Below are 13,593 nucleotides of genomic sequence, written 5' to 3' on the forward strand. Positions count from 1 at the left end.
TGCCAATTTCATCTCTGCTTCAATATCTAAACGCATGATTCCATTTAGTGTTTCACCCACGATAAATGGTTTCTCTAATATAAGTCCGGCCTTTTCCCCAGAAACATATGCTAAAACACAAGATGAAATTTGATTCATTAGAGGGCTAAATTATCAAAAAATAAGAAATCAATTCTTAATTACAAACACATAGATCAAATAATAAATGGAGGAGAAAACAGGAGGAGGAAGAAGAAAAGATAGAGAAGAGGAAGAGGAGTAGAAGAAGAGGAGCAGTAGAAAATCAAACTTCAAGAATAAGTTCATAGCCGAGATAAAAATAATGATAATCATCCATCCTTTGGTAACTCACTATATAGACTCACCAGGTGACACATGGAGAAGTATCTCTAGTTTCACACATTTCTTTGCAAACTCCAAAACATGCTTAGCTCCCATGGTATTAGTAATCAAAGAGACATCATATCTATAGACAATTATTAAAAAAATTAATAATTTGAGATTTCAAAAGAAAAATAAAAAAAGGTTTCGTTCACTGTTTAAAAACTGCACTGAGTCAAATATGGACTCGCACAACTCAACTCGGTTTTGTCTTGGCCAAGTTCTCATTCAAGCCTGAGTTTTGTCATCACAAAGTCAAAACTCCTTTAACTTGCCCGAATCGATAAAATATTGACCCCGCCAATTATGGACTTGCTTATGTCAATTCCTTTTTAACATAAATTGAGTTCTCGTCCAAGTCTGAGTTTTTAAAAACCTGTTTCATTTTCGATACTACATGACAGTATTTGCATTACAACATCACCTCTCATCAAAGTTTGTAGTAGCTGCTACATTTACAATGACATTGATTCCTCTCCACATCTCTTCCTTGATACTTTTCTCCTCTATTCCCAAGTTCTCACAAGCGATATCCCCTGCAACAGGAGTGACCTTGTCCCATATAAATGAACAAAAATCCTTACCATGTTTCTCTCTCAAGATCCTAAATACCTCCTTCTCCATAACCTGACAATAAAACAAAGTTAAGATATGATACATAACATCTTGGTTCGATGTTTTAGAAAGACAAAACTAAGTTTTAAGTTTTTTAATGGGTAAGTCAGTTAAATTATAAAAGATTAGATAAATTCACTTGCCTAATCTAACCCAACCAACCAATATAGCCTAATAAAATCAAATCTTCTAATCTCAGAATATTTGATCTCGATTTGATTTCATTCTCTAATACCATCAGCTTAAGCTTTTGGAGTTACTGGTAGTTTTCACATGGTATCAAAGCCAAAGGTCCTGAGTTCAAACATCCCAGATACCAAAAATCTAGATGCAATGGCCAAACCCAAAAGCGGGGCCACATGTGCCATGTGTAGGCCAACCATAGAAAGAGGGGCCACACGTGAGGGGAGTGTTAAACTTAAATAACAGTCTTCAAAAGCTTAAGCTTTTGGAGTGACTGGTTGTTTCACAGATATGATACCTCCTCCTTAAAGAGGCTTGAGTGATTACAAAGAAAGAAGTGTAGTGGTATACATCATTTTGCAGGCGCTGCCTAGCAGTTTCATCATTTGTAGCCCTTATGAGAAGAAAAAGCCTCTTCATATGAGGTTGAACTCTAAGTAGTTTCTCCACAAAAACTACATTCATTTGAAAGAAAAACTATCATTAAAAACAAATTTACCAGACAATACAAAAGAGCTAGAGGAAAAAGGAGATAAAAAAGGGCGGGGGCGGGGGCGGGGGCGGGGACGGGAGCTAATACTCTTTGCTAGAAAGCCAGTAGAACCAGTGACTAAGATGCTTTTGTGCTCCAGAGATTGTAAAATACACCCCAATTCCATTTGGAAAGCCATTTCAAAGAAAAGAATTTGCAAATATGAAAGCCCAGAGTGAAGAGAGGTATGTTCTGTCCCTCGAATGTGAGCAATGTATTTATAAGAGCAAGTTGGATGTTCTGGCACAAGAACGTGGTTCCTTATGTGAGTGAGTGAGAGAGAGAAGGGGGTGGGGGGGTGTGGGTGTGGGTGGGTGTTAAAAACTCGACTGTTCTTGACTTGTTTCCTTTACGCAACATTCACTCACTCATGCTGGTGCATGTTGATAAACGAACAGATTTAGGCATATAATTAAATCTTGGATTGCACCAATAGAGGAATAGGTATTCACCAGCGTTCTACACTTTTTTTAATCTTCTGTAATTAGTCTAGGGAAATGATATCTTTTTTTAAAATGATATGATCTTAATCAGGGAAATAATATCAGCGCACCTACTTCTTGTTATGGGCTCGCTCTAGCATGTATTTCTTTTTTAATTGGTTTGTAAAAAACTTTCTGGAACATAATGACCTTTTGAAAGCTCTTTGATAGGTGATGGGGTCCAAAATATACGACCAACCGGCTGTTGACACGTGGCCCTCACAGGGGCCACTGCAAAGCCAGCTTATATATATCAAAAGATGGTTGTGTTGATATCATTTCCCTTAATCCATAGTCAATGGACTCAATACTAAGTACAGAGAGAGAGAGAGAGAGAGAGAGAGAGAGAGAGAGAGAGAGAGAGAGAGAGAGAGAGAGAGAGAGATTTTCCAAATAGATTTTGGGTGAATTTTACAAATCAGGTCATGCCATTAATTTGTGACCAAAATACTCAATGTAGTGTTTTTTTTTTTACTCATTGAAGAAGACCAAAATGTCCTTTTATGTGAAAAGACAGAGGTTACCTTGTAAAAAGACCAAAATACACATGACAATCAAAGATAAGTTTTGCATCAAGGGTGTGGTAATATCATATCTATGTATACTAGAATTCTTATGCTTGGGTGTAAAAAAATGGGCCCACCCCATCAAAGCAAAACATGACATGTAAAATTGTGAGCCCCACCATATACTAGGGCTCGGGTGAAGATCGTGGGACCTACGCCATCAAAGAATGAGGCAAAATGGTGGGCCCCACCAGGTGCACATGTTTGAATTGGGTCGGTGGGACCCATGCTATTAAAACATATTACTGAGCTTCACGGGTATCTTGGTCTTTTTACAGGGTAATTTTCATCTTTTCACAAATAAGGACATTTTGGTCTTTTACAAGTAAAAAAATCTAGGGAAATGATATACCGCCCCTTTTGATTACCAGGAACACCCCCTGTCAATGTATCAATGACTAAAGAGGGGCTGTTGTACTTATGTCAGAAGAATTCAATGCCCCTTGATTGCCACAAACACTGACAGTGGGTGTTCCTGGTGATCAAAAGGGGCAGATATATCACTTCCGAAAATCTATCATGGCCATTTTGATCAGAAATTGATTTTTTTTTTCTTTTATATGAGTATGATCAGATCATAAATTGATGACATGACCTGATTTGCAAAATTCACACAAAGGTGGTGACTCTATTTGCAACTTATCAAACTATAAGATATTTTTCCCAAAGAATAATAATATGAAGAACCGATGGGATAGCCCAACAATTAGCATGTGCCATGCTCACAAAAAAAAATTATTATTTTTCTTTATTTACCTAAACCTAAGGGCTGCCTTACATCACTCGTGACGTTGTGGTGAGAAGCTATATTTTCATTCGTACTCTCGGCCTCCCTACCATTACTCTTTTGCAAATAAATAGTGGACGTCTTTTGCAAAATCCCATTTATTTTATTCATTCTTAATCCCTTTAATTTTCACATTGTACTATATCTGTATATTTTATTGGGTTTTTTAAAGATGTTGCAAATTAGAAAAATATACACCTCTACGAATTTACACGAAACCTTCTTCTACATATTTTATTTTATATACTTTGCACCACATTTTGTCGACCTTGGATATATAAGAAAACCCTTGCGTTGCAGGAGGTGTGGAGAAAAATTAAATGAATAATCAAAAGATGCATGTAAATAATTTCAATGCAAAAAATCCTTTCGTAGACTGCCTCCAAAAATCAAGGAATGAAGCATCTGTTGATGGGTCAAGGTATCAAATATAAAATTTGGGAATTTCTCATTTAGAGGTACACACTTTTAATTTTATTTTAATTTACCGGTTCTTGCTAAATACATGTCCATGCTGACATTTCTTCGAGTGTACTAGTTGTTGGTACGACCACTTGAGCAAGGATGGGGCCGTGGAAAAATATTTGGTAGGTCCCAGAAATGATGTGAAGAGTAGATGGTTTAGGGTATTTTATGATGATTCCGATGGTGTGACTGTCAAATGCGATTGTGCTAAGTTTGAAAGGGAGGGGATCTTATGCAAACATATCCTTCGTATTATGGATACGAAACAATTGAAGAAGGTACCCGACCATTATATGTTGAGGAGATGGTCTATTCAGGCAATGTATCAAGTAGAGGGTACGATATCTACAAGGCCACAAGTAGGTAGTAGCGTGAATCCGTTTCAGAGGTGGTGCCTAATCTCAAGATGGGAACGACTGGTTGATGGACCCGGAAGAGATGACAACATTTTCAACAGGATGACTGAATTTTGTGATCGTCTTTTCGCTGAAGAAGAACAAAAGCAGAAAGAAAAGCAAGTTACATTGGATGATAGTGAGTTACCAATCGTTGGTAGCGAAGTATATTCAAACATTGCCGTGAGTCAAATACCTGAAATAACAATTCGAGACCCACCCGTTGCGAAGACCAAGGGACGTCCAAAGAATCCAACACGCTTGAAATCTGGCATAGAGACATCTGTATCCCAACCAAAGAAACGAACGTGCAAATTATGTGGCGAAAAAGGACATTATAAGTCCATATGTAAAAAGAAAGGCGAGGTTTGTTTTCTTCCCTATTTATTCATTTGTATGTGTATATGGAATGATATTTGTTAATGTTTATATATTGATTCTGTTATGGTTAATGCTAATAGAAGTTGCCTAAAAGAAAGCGGCAAGAGGAATGTGACGTAGAGGAAAAGGAAGAGGCAAGGAGGAGTACGTTTATATATTTGAACCACTTTTAGTTTGTTACTTTCATACAGAGGAAGCAGAATATGTTAGTGTAATTAGTATCATGAACTTCTGCACTAGTTTTGTGGTCTGTTACTATTCCATGTCTTTTTTTCTTTAGGAGGATTTGCATGTTCTAGAAGTTTTTTTATTGAGGCAGTAATATATGTATTTTTACTTCAAGGGATTTGTACGTAGATGACAAGTTTGTAACTGTCAAACTCTTCTGTTGCAGGTCATTATGTGACTGTCGAACTGTTGAGGTCATTGCACCCATTGCAGCCACAGTTGAGGATATCATGCTAGTGTAAGCATTTTCTATTTATGAATATATATTTCTATCATATTGTCAACTTAAATTATTTTGTGTAGCATTTTTGTAGTTATAATTATGAAACTAGCATTTTTGTAGTTATAATATCAGTTTACTAAGCTAGCTCGAGGTTGACTACGAAACCCCACCTACAGAAAAGTGAAAGTGCACCCATTTTAGAAAAAGACAAACAGAAGTGGGTGTAGATGCAGGAAAACGTGGGGTTGAAATATTTTGCGAGAAAAAGTAAAAATTCTCGAGAACTTCCCATAATATGGACACGAGATATTGACGTACTCGTACCAAGTAAAGCGGCGAAAGGGTTGCCGGGTTTTACTGCTTAATAAGTCAAGGAAAACAAAACCCTAGTCAAGATGACATCATAAATAGTAAAAGGGAGATGATATTTTCACCCCTCTGTAGTACGCATTCGCCCCCTGTTAACTTGATTTTGACGTAAAAAAACGTTAAAAGGGGGGCGAATGCGTAATGTAGAGGGGTGAAAATATCATATCCCTAGAAGGGAAAATGACGCTAAGGCTCTTTTTACAATGACTCGATCCTAAATACAGGTTTTGGGGAAAATAAATTAATTACCAGCTTGGAAACATGTCGGAGAATTAAAAGTTCTTGTTCTTGTGTTTTTTCATTTTTTTTATTTTTGTTGAACCTGAATTCCAGATGGCATGTAAAATTGTGCATAAGAAAGGAAGTTTACTGTTTGACAGCTTTTTGGCTCTTTTTTACTATTTGACTCTTTGACTGGATAATATATCTTATCAATTTATAGTTTCACGTGTCACGAGAAATCAGAACTTGTTACTGGGTTTATACGAGTCTTCGTCTCCAGATCTCTTCTACTTGTGTAGCATTTTTGTAGTTTTAATTATGAAACTTAAAAATACACCCCGAATCCATTTGGAAGTCCATTTCGAAGAAAATAATGAGAAAGAAAATGATTCTGCAATGTGAAGAGAGTTTGAAGGCAAAATTATCAACAGGACCCATGCTTTTCAAAAATTACCAACGGGGGACAAAAGAGGTCTTGTCAGTAAAAGCTGGACGAAAATACCCTTTGGCATATAGAACACGTTTTGACTTTGGAAAGGGGTTTTTCAAGTCTCTAGGATTGGGGTTATCAGGTATCAAAATGGGGTTACCAATTTCAGAATGAGCTTATCAAGTCCCTGAAAATTGGCCGAGGGTACTAGAGTTTTGGAATGGGGTTTTCAAGTATTTGGGATTGGGGTTATCTAGTATCAAAATGGGGTTACCAATTTACGAATGAGCTTATCAAGTCCCTTAAAATTGCCCAAGGGTACTGGAGTTTTGGAAGGGGGTTTTCAAGTCTCTGGGGTTGGGGTTATCCAGTATCAAAATGGGGTTACCAAATTCTGAATGGGCTTATCAAGTCCCTTATGAACACGTTTTTACTTCCTGTTTTTTTTTCACTCGTTCATTTTCACGTTTTTTTTCTTTCTACCATACGATTCATCTTCCTCATCCTCCATTGAAAGGGAGAAGGAGAAATACAAAACCCTAAAACAAATGAAAAACAAAACCTAGATATAGAGAGAGATGGGAATGAACTCACGGTTCAAGTTTTTGAGCTTTCCCTCCTCCAATGGTGACTAAAATGATGAAGAAGATGACTGGTAGGGCCAAAAAAACAAGTTGAAAATGGAAAAGTGAAAAAAAAAAGAGGGAAAGAAGAGAGAAGAGGGAAAAGTGGAAAAGCAAAACGTGTTGCTTAAGAAAAGGGCATTTTCGTCCAGCTTTTAATGACAAGACATATTTTGTCCCTCGTTGATAATTTCTGAAAAGCATGGGTCCTATTGATAATTTCACCTAATTTTTGTCCCTCATTGGTAATTGATCCTTGAATCTAAAATGATTCTGAAACCCAGATTCCACACGCGTCTCTAGTTGTTTTATATATACAAAATATATTGTTACATGACAATAATGCCCTTAAATGAGGGCGATATTACAAGGATATCATAGACAACAATTTACATGCTGTTACAATGTATTTATATGTGGAAGTTGGGTGGGCCCAATTATGAATGGTTTAGATCATTGAACGTGGACCCCATAAAATGTATTTTTTTTATAAAAAAATTCACTTGTGCCTACTTGGTTCAAAGATCCAAACGTACGGTTCATTTGTTGCCCATAAAATCATCTCCTTAAGATGATCCAGACCCTGTGATCAGCCTCTACAGATCGGAGAGTTAGGATCAACACATGGAGATGATTTTTGGGGAAAGACCTATTGACACTGAGGCCCATCAAATGAACAGTCAATATATTAGAATAATGTGGGCCACAATGAATTATTTAATAAATATGTGTGTCTGTATGTAGGTGCATTTTTTTTTTAAAAGAATGGGGCCCACCTTGCTCAAAGATCTAAACAATTTAGTTGTTAGGCCCCAACGTAAATATGTCGTACCACGAAAACCATCTCCATTGGCTGATCCTAACTCTAGGATCTATAGAGATTTTTATATATACAGATTAGGGGGGTTAGGATCATCTAATGGAGATGATTTTTGGGGCACAGTTTAGTAATATTGGGTCCCAACAGGTTTGGATCTTCAAACAAAGTGGGCTTCATTGTATTTTTCAGAATATATACTCACCTAGGAACGAACACAATATACATTTGGACCCACCAATTATATGGCACCTATGTGCATACATCACATACCACAAAATTTTTTAGAAAATTCATTGGGCCACTTTGATCATTGATCCGAACTGTTCATTTGTCAAGAATCAACGTAAATAGACTGTGCCCCCAAAAATGATCTCCATCAGATGATCTAACCCTTCAATCTAATACGATGGCACCATGCGACGGTATCAAAGAGTTATGATCATCCTAGGGAGATGGTTTCTGGGGCCTATTTAAAAAGTGAGCCGAAGTTTTTTTTTTTTCAAAAACGACACTTTTTATGGTGTGCACCTTCAAAGATCTAAACAATTTATTGTTGGCCCCCACTAAAGGTTCGTATTAAAAAGGGAAGAAAGACAATATTGGTTATGAGAATAAGTATGGGTGAAGCCATCCCTGTTCAAAGATCTAAACAATTCAGAGAGAGAGAGAGAGAGAGAGAGAGAGAGAGAGAGAGAGAGAGAGAGAAAGTTGTACCGGTGTTTGGTTGTCTGATGGTTTGGATCATATATGGAAATTTTATGGGCAAGGCCTCTATACGTTGGGCCCCAAAAATGAACTGTTAGGATCTTTGAACTAGGTAGGCGGAAGTGGTTTTTTAAAAGAGTACACTTTTTACGGGGTCCACCTTCTTCAATGATCTAAACCATTCATTGTTGGGCTCACCAAGGATTTGCATCAAAGAGAGAAGATAGAAGGGAGAGTATTGGTTGTGGTACCCACCAAAAGTTCAAAAGTTCCCTATATATATATATATATATATATATATATATATATATATATATATATATATATATATATATATATAGAAAACGGTTCCTACACATATGTGTAGATAAGTTATCTACACACTAGCTTAAAATACAGTGGGGGCCACATTATTTAGGTGATCCAAACCATTCATTTTTAAGGCCCTCACATAGATAGGGTGTCCACAAAAAATCAGATCCATAGGATCATCCTAACCATTCGAACTGTGGAGGCAAAAAATGGACTAATTTGTGAAGGTTTAAAGACATCCATTTTACCTGCACAAATCGTAGGGTTGGGATGATCCTATGGATCTGATTTTTTGTAGACACCCTATCTATGTGAGGGCCTTTAAAATGGATGGCTTGGATCACCCAAACAATGTGGGCCCCCACTGTATTTTAAGCTAGTGTGTAGAGAACTCTCTACACATATGTGTAGGAACCGTTTTCTCATATATATATATATATATATACTCATGTGGGCCCACATTATTAGGATGACCCAAAGCGTTCATTTGAAAGGCCCTTACAAAGATAGGGTGTGTACAAGAAATCAGCTCCATAGGATCATCCTAACCCATCCACAAGTGGAGGGCAAAATGGACAGACACCGTTTGCCACAAATCTGCCCATTTTCCCTCCGCTTTCGGAGGCGTTAGGATGATCCAATGGACCTGATTTTTGGTAGACACCATATCTATGATGGGGCCTTGTAAATGAATAGTTTGGATCACCACAAAAAATGTGGGACGCATGAGTTTTGGGCCCTAAGTTCACCTAAGCTTGGTGCGCTCAAGCTTACAATCATTTTCCTCATATATATATATATATATATATATATATATATATATATATATATATAGAGAGAGAGAGAGAGAGAGAGAGAGAGAGAGAGAGAGAGAGAGAGAAAGAGAAAGAGATAGGTTCTCAAGGGTACGTTAGGTTGTTCTTTTCGTAAGTTATATTCATTCTATATAATTTCTATAACTAAAAGACACTATCATTAAATGAATAGTGAAATTAATGTGAGCCCTTCGGCCTAACAAAGATGGCCGAAGTCGTTTTTCTGGGATAGTAACATTCCCGCAGTACTGACAATAGCACTTATGGGTAAGTCGATTGGTAGGATGATTGTTGCAGATTTTCAGCCATGTATGCATCAAGGGGCCCACTAGGAGCATCCAAACCAATTAAAGGCCCACGATTCCCGGGCTCGTGGAAATAGCACAATTTCAGGTTATGCGGGTCCCTCACTACTGCCAATGGGAGCTAAAAGACTTATTAGGTCCCATTTGTTTTAGATTATTACTACCGATTGTAGAGTCCCAACAGATTATTGGACTGAGAATTGCACTAAATTTGAGTCCAATAATCGGCCGGGGACTCCACAATCCCAACAGATTATTGGACTGAGAATTGCACTAAATTTGAGTCCAATAATCGGCCGGGGACTCCACAATCGGTTGTCATAATCTAAAACAGACAGGCCCTTAAAAGTTTGCACAGACTAGCCCGGGACACAGTTTCTTGTTCAGTCCTTCATGTATAATCCAGTTGCAGTCATCAACTACCCCAGCCCAGTTTCCTATTTGTCAGTGTCATTAATTCAACCAGATTTTTTAATGGGAAAACGAAGGTCACCTGTTTTGGGATATTGCCTGCATTCGTATCTGCCGCACATGGTAACGGGACTCCAAATTAACATGAAAGAAGATCAACCATAAAGACAGGACCACTAGAGAGTGTACACCCTCTCACCCACGCCAACCATTTCATTTGTCTTCTTCAATCAATTGAAGAGAGACGCACCAGGGAGATGTATACTTACAAGGCGTGTGGGTAAGAGATCAAAGTTTGATAAACCCGATACAGGTTTGGGCGTTCATGCCCTAAATAATCAAAAACAAAACTTGGCTCCAGCCCGGGTTTGGAGGAACTTCCTCCAGCCCCTCTGATAGCAAAGGGTGTGGAAATATCACCCCTTGCTATTAGACTATTAGCAAGGAGTTGGAGGAAAGTTTCTCAGCCCAGGGCTGGAGGCAAGTTATTTTCATAAAAAACAAAGCAATCGGCTAAGGCATCAACACCAAACCCAAAGTTTAAAATGACATCGCTTGTGGCCCCGCACATGATCAGTGTGGGTATTACATTTCAGTGACTCAAGGTATCATCAGGATGTTCGGCGCCAGTAGACATGCAGTATCCAAAGCTCCCCCAAAAGTATTGTCTCCATGTATTGTTCTTTCCCTTTACAATTAATGTCATGCATATTGGTTTAAGAAAAAAATGACTGCACTTAAAGTAATGGACATGCATTAAGAAACGAGACTACGTAGTGAAAGTGAGTAACAAATCAAGTGAATGATAAAATGAGTGATAATGTTCATGTGTATGACAAGGAGTGATGTGTTACCCCAATTTAATTATGGGAGAAATTTGAGCAATGCAACTATATGAAATACTTATGAGAAAAGTAGACTTAAAAGAGTAAAATAGTTTTGTATATCAAGGATTCAAGGTGACACGGTAGTTGAGATGATAATGTAGGCGAATTGCCATCACGTCCCTTTTCTTCACTGTATATCTCGATCTTAGACGAAGACGCTACTGCGTTGTAAGTACAGAGAAGAAGTTCCTACCCCGTCTTGTCTTTTTTGACAAGGCATTTTTTTTTAATTATTCTCTTCATAACCATCCCTTCATAATTGCTATTAAGGGAGATGATATTTTCACCCCCCTGCATTACATGCACACCCCACTTATAACCTGATTTGACGTGAAAAATGGGCAACTTTTTGAAAATGAAGTGTATGGTCCAGACCATAGGATGATCCAAACCATCCATTTTCCTATGGTCTAAACCATCCATTTGATGGGCCACTATGTAAAAAGGTTGCGCCCTAAAATATCATTTCCATAGGATGATCACAACTCTCCCATCTATAGAGGTTTCCATAATATACAGGTTTCCATAATATGCAGTTTCTCTTTAGATTGGAGCGTTGTAATCATCCTATGGAAATAATATTTTGGGGCGCAACCTATTTACGTTGGGCCCATCAAATGGACGGTTTGGATCATTCTACGTTGTGTCCACCATACAACACCGAATTTACAAAACAAATTGGTATATATAAAAACTGGGGACTAGATAACCACTTATTCTCTGTCTCTCTCTCTCTCTCTCCATCCATCCAGTCTTTTCAAAATAAACTATGGCCCACACCATAGGATGATCCAATCCGTCCATTTGATAGGCCACATTGTACATAGGTTGTCCCAAAAAACCAATTCCATATCATGATCCTAGCCCTCTGTTATAAAGAGAAACTTCTTATTATGGAAACCTCTATAGATTGGAGGGTTGCGAGTATCCTATGCAAATGATATTTTGGGACGCAACCTACTTACATTGTGGCCCATCAAATGGATGGTTTTGATCATCCTATGGTTTGGACCATACACTTCATTTTCAAAAATATGGCTGGAGCCTACAATTGGGCCTTAATGTTACTGTACGAAAAAAACTATAGGATGATCCAAACCATGGACGGTTTGGATCATCCTATGGTGTGGACCGTACACTTCATTTTGAAAAAAATGGGTGGGGCCTACTATTGGGCCTTAATGATACTGTACAACCAACTCTATAGGATGAACCAAACCATCCATTTGATGGGCCGCAATGTAAATAGGTTGTGCCCCAAAAATCATTTCCATAGGATGATCGCAACCCTCCAACCTATAGAGGTTGCACAATATGTAGTTTCTATTTAGATCGGACGGCTAGGATCAGCCTATGGAAATTATATCTTGGGACGCATAGCCTATCAAATGGACGGTTTGGATCATCCTATGGTGTGGCGTTCATTTTGAAAAGTATAGGCAGGGCCTAGGTTGTTCAAAAGATGGACCCACCAACGGTTCCTGTTGGGCCCACCAACTGTTCTTGTTGAGAGAGAGAGAGAGAGAGAGAGAGAGAGAGAGAGAGAGAGAGAGAGAGAGGGGGGGTATATGACTTAAAGTGATTAGTCATCATGAATCTTCATTAATTTCACCAAAAAGACACACATTGGGGGTGCTCTACTTGTGCCTCCTTTGTAAGTGATCAGATCTCTGTCAATCCCAACTGTCAAATGCTGTTGAGAATGCTTTGGTCACACGATCCATGGATCCTCCCCTACCGTTGAGCAAAGAAATAAAGCTAAACTATTGATTTTTGTAGTGGTTTATCTTAAGGTTGATCAATGATGTTCTGCAAGATCAGCTGTCTTGATTTCCGATTTACACCCCTTGTGGGAACCAAAAATTTATTGTAACCATTGATCTCCACTGTGTGACTTTCCTGGTATTGCTAGAAAGCCGTAAATTTATGGGAAATGAAATCTGCGGCAAAGTGTTTTGATAAACATGCGCTCCACTTGTCTGTCGTGTAGTATTTAAAGAGATGTCAGAGGATATTTCTGTGGAGCCCATGTTTATCAAAACACTTTGGCGCAGATATCTTTTCCCTAAATTTAATGGGACTTTAGCATATCTATTTGATATGTTGTCCTATTTCTTTTACATGCATGGGAGTGCCTAGTAGTTAGGGTGGCCACACTAGACCTCTTCTAAGCAGTTACTCAAGTAGGCAGAATACCAGCTGACTCATCTGTGCATCACATGGATGATAACAGCGACTCCTCTTCTTTTGCATTTCACCTAAGGCCATTCAAAGACCCAACCCCTACTTGGCTTAATTATGTTAGAAACAATGAAGTTTACACAAACCCACTCTTCATCCCTATATATAAATCCATATCCCAAACCATGCATGAAGAAACAAGGCTCTCAACCTCACCCAACCTAAGCAAAAGTTACCACCCCCTTTGTTGTTGGAGTTTTCCCCTCTCCTCTTTG

The 13,593-nt window shown here is 38.2% G+C and overlaps 1 protein-coding gene across 1 annotated transcript; it reads right to left on the reverse strand.

Moving 5' to 3' along the window:
• Nucleotides 1-351: 351 nt before the first annotated feature.
• Nucleotides 352-1,850, reverse strand: LOC143863359 (alcohol-forming fatty acyl-CoA reductase-like). The gene is made up of 4 exons (XM_077374039.1): nucleotides 1,760-1,850; nucleotides 1,531-1,634; nucleotides 806-1,008; nucleotides 352-466 (listed from the first exon to the last, which is right to left on the reverse strand). The coding sequence occupies exons 1-4, from the start codon at nucleotides 1,848-1,850 to the stop codon at nucleotides 352-354; spliced, it is 513 nt and encodes a 170-aa protein (XP_077230154.1).
• Between the last annotated feature and the right edge of the window lie 11,743 nt (nucleotides 1,851-13,593).

Source organism: Tasmannia lanceolata, unplaced genomic scaffold, assembly GCF_043159265.1.
Source record: "Tasmannia lanceolata isolate RefF3 unplaced genomic scaffold, GAP_Taslan_0.1 ptg000044l, whole genome shotgun sequence".
In the NCBI taxonomy this organism is placed as follows: domain Eukaryota; kingdom Viridiplantae; phylum Streptophyta; class Magnoliopsida; order Canellales; family Winteraceae; genus Tasmannia; species Tasmannia lanceolata.

What these genes read in the sequence shown, in the direction of transcription:
- LOC143863359 (XM_077374039.1), bottom strand. Translation starts at nt 1,850, where the DNA reads ATGGCTTTCCAAATGGAATTGGGGTGTATTTTACAATCTCTGGAGCAC. An exon ending in GGCAGCGCCTGCAAAATGAT is followed by an intron (nt 1,009 to 1,530) that starts GTATACCACTAC and finishes TTTTATTGTCAG; the next exon opens with GTTATGGAGAAGGAGGTATT. An exon ending in ACTACAAACTTTGATGAGAG is followed by an intron (nt 467 to 805) that starts GTGATGTTGTAA and finishes AATTGTCTATAG; the next exon opens with ATATGATGTCTCTTTGATTA.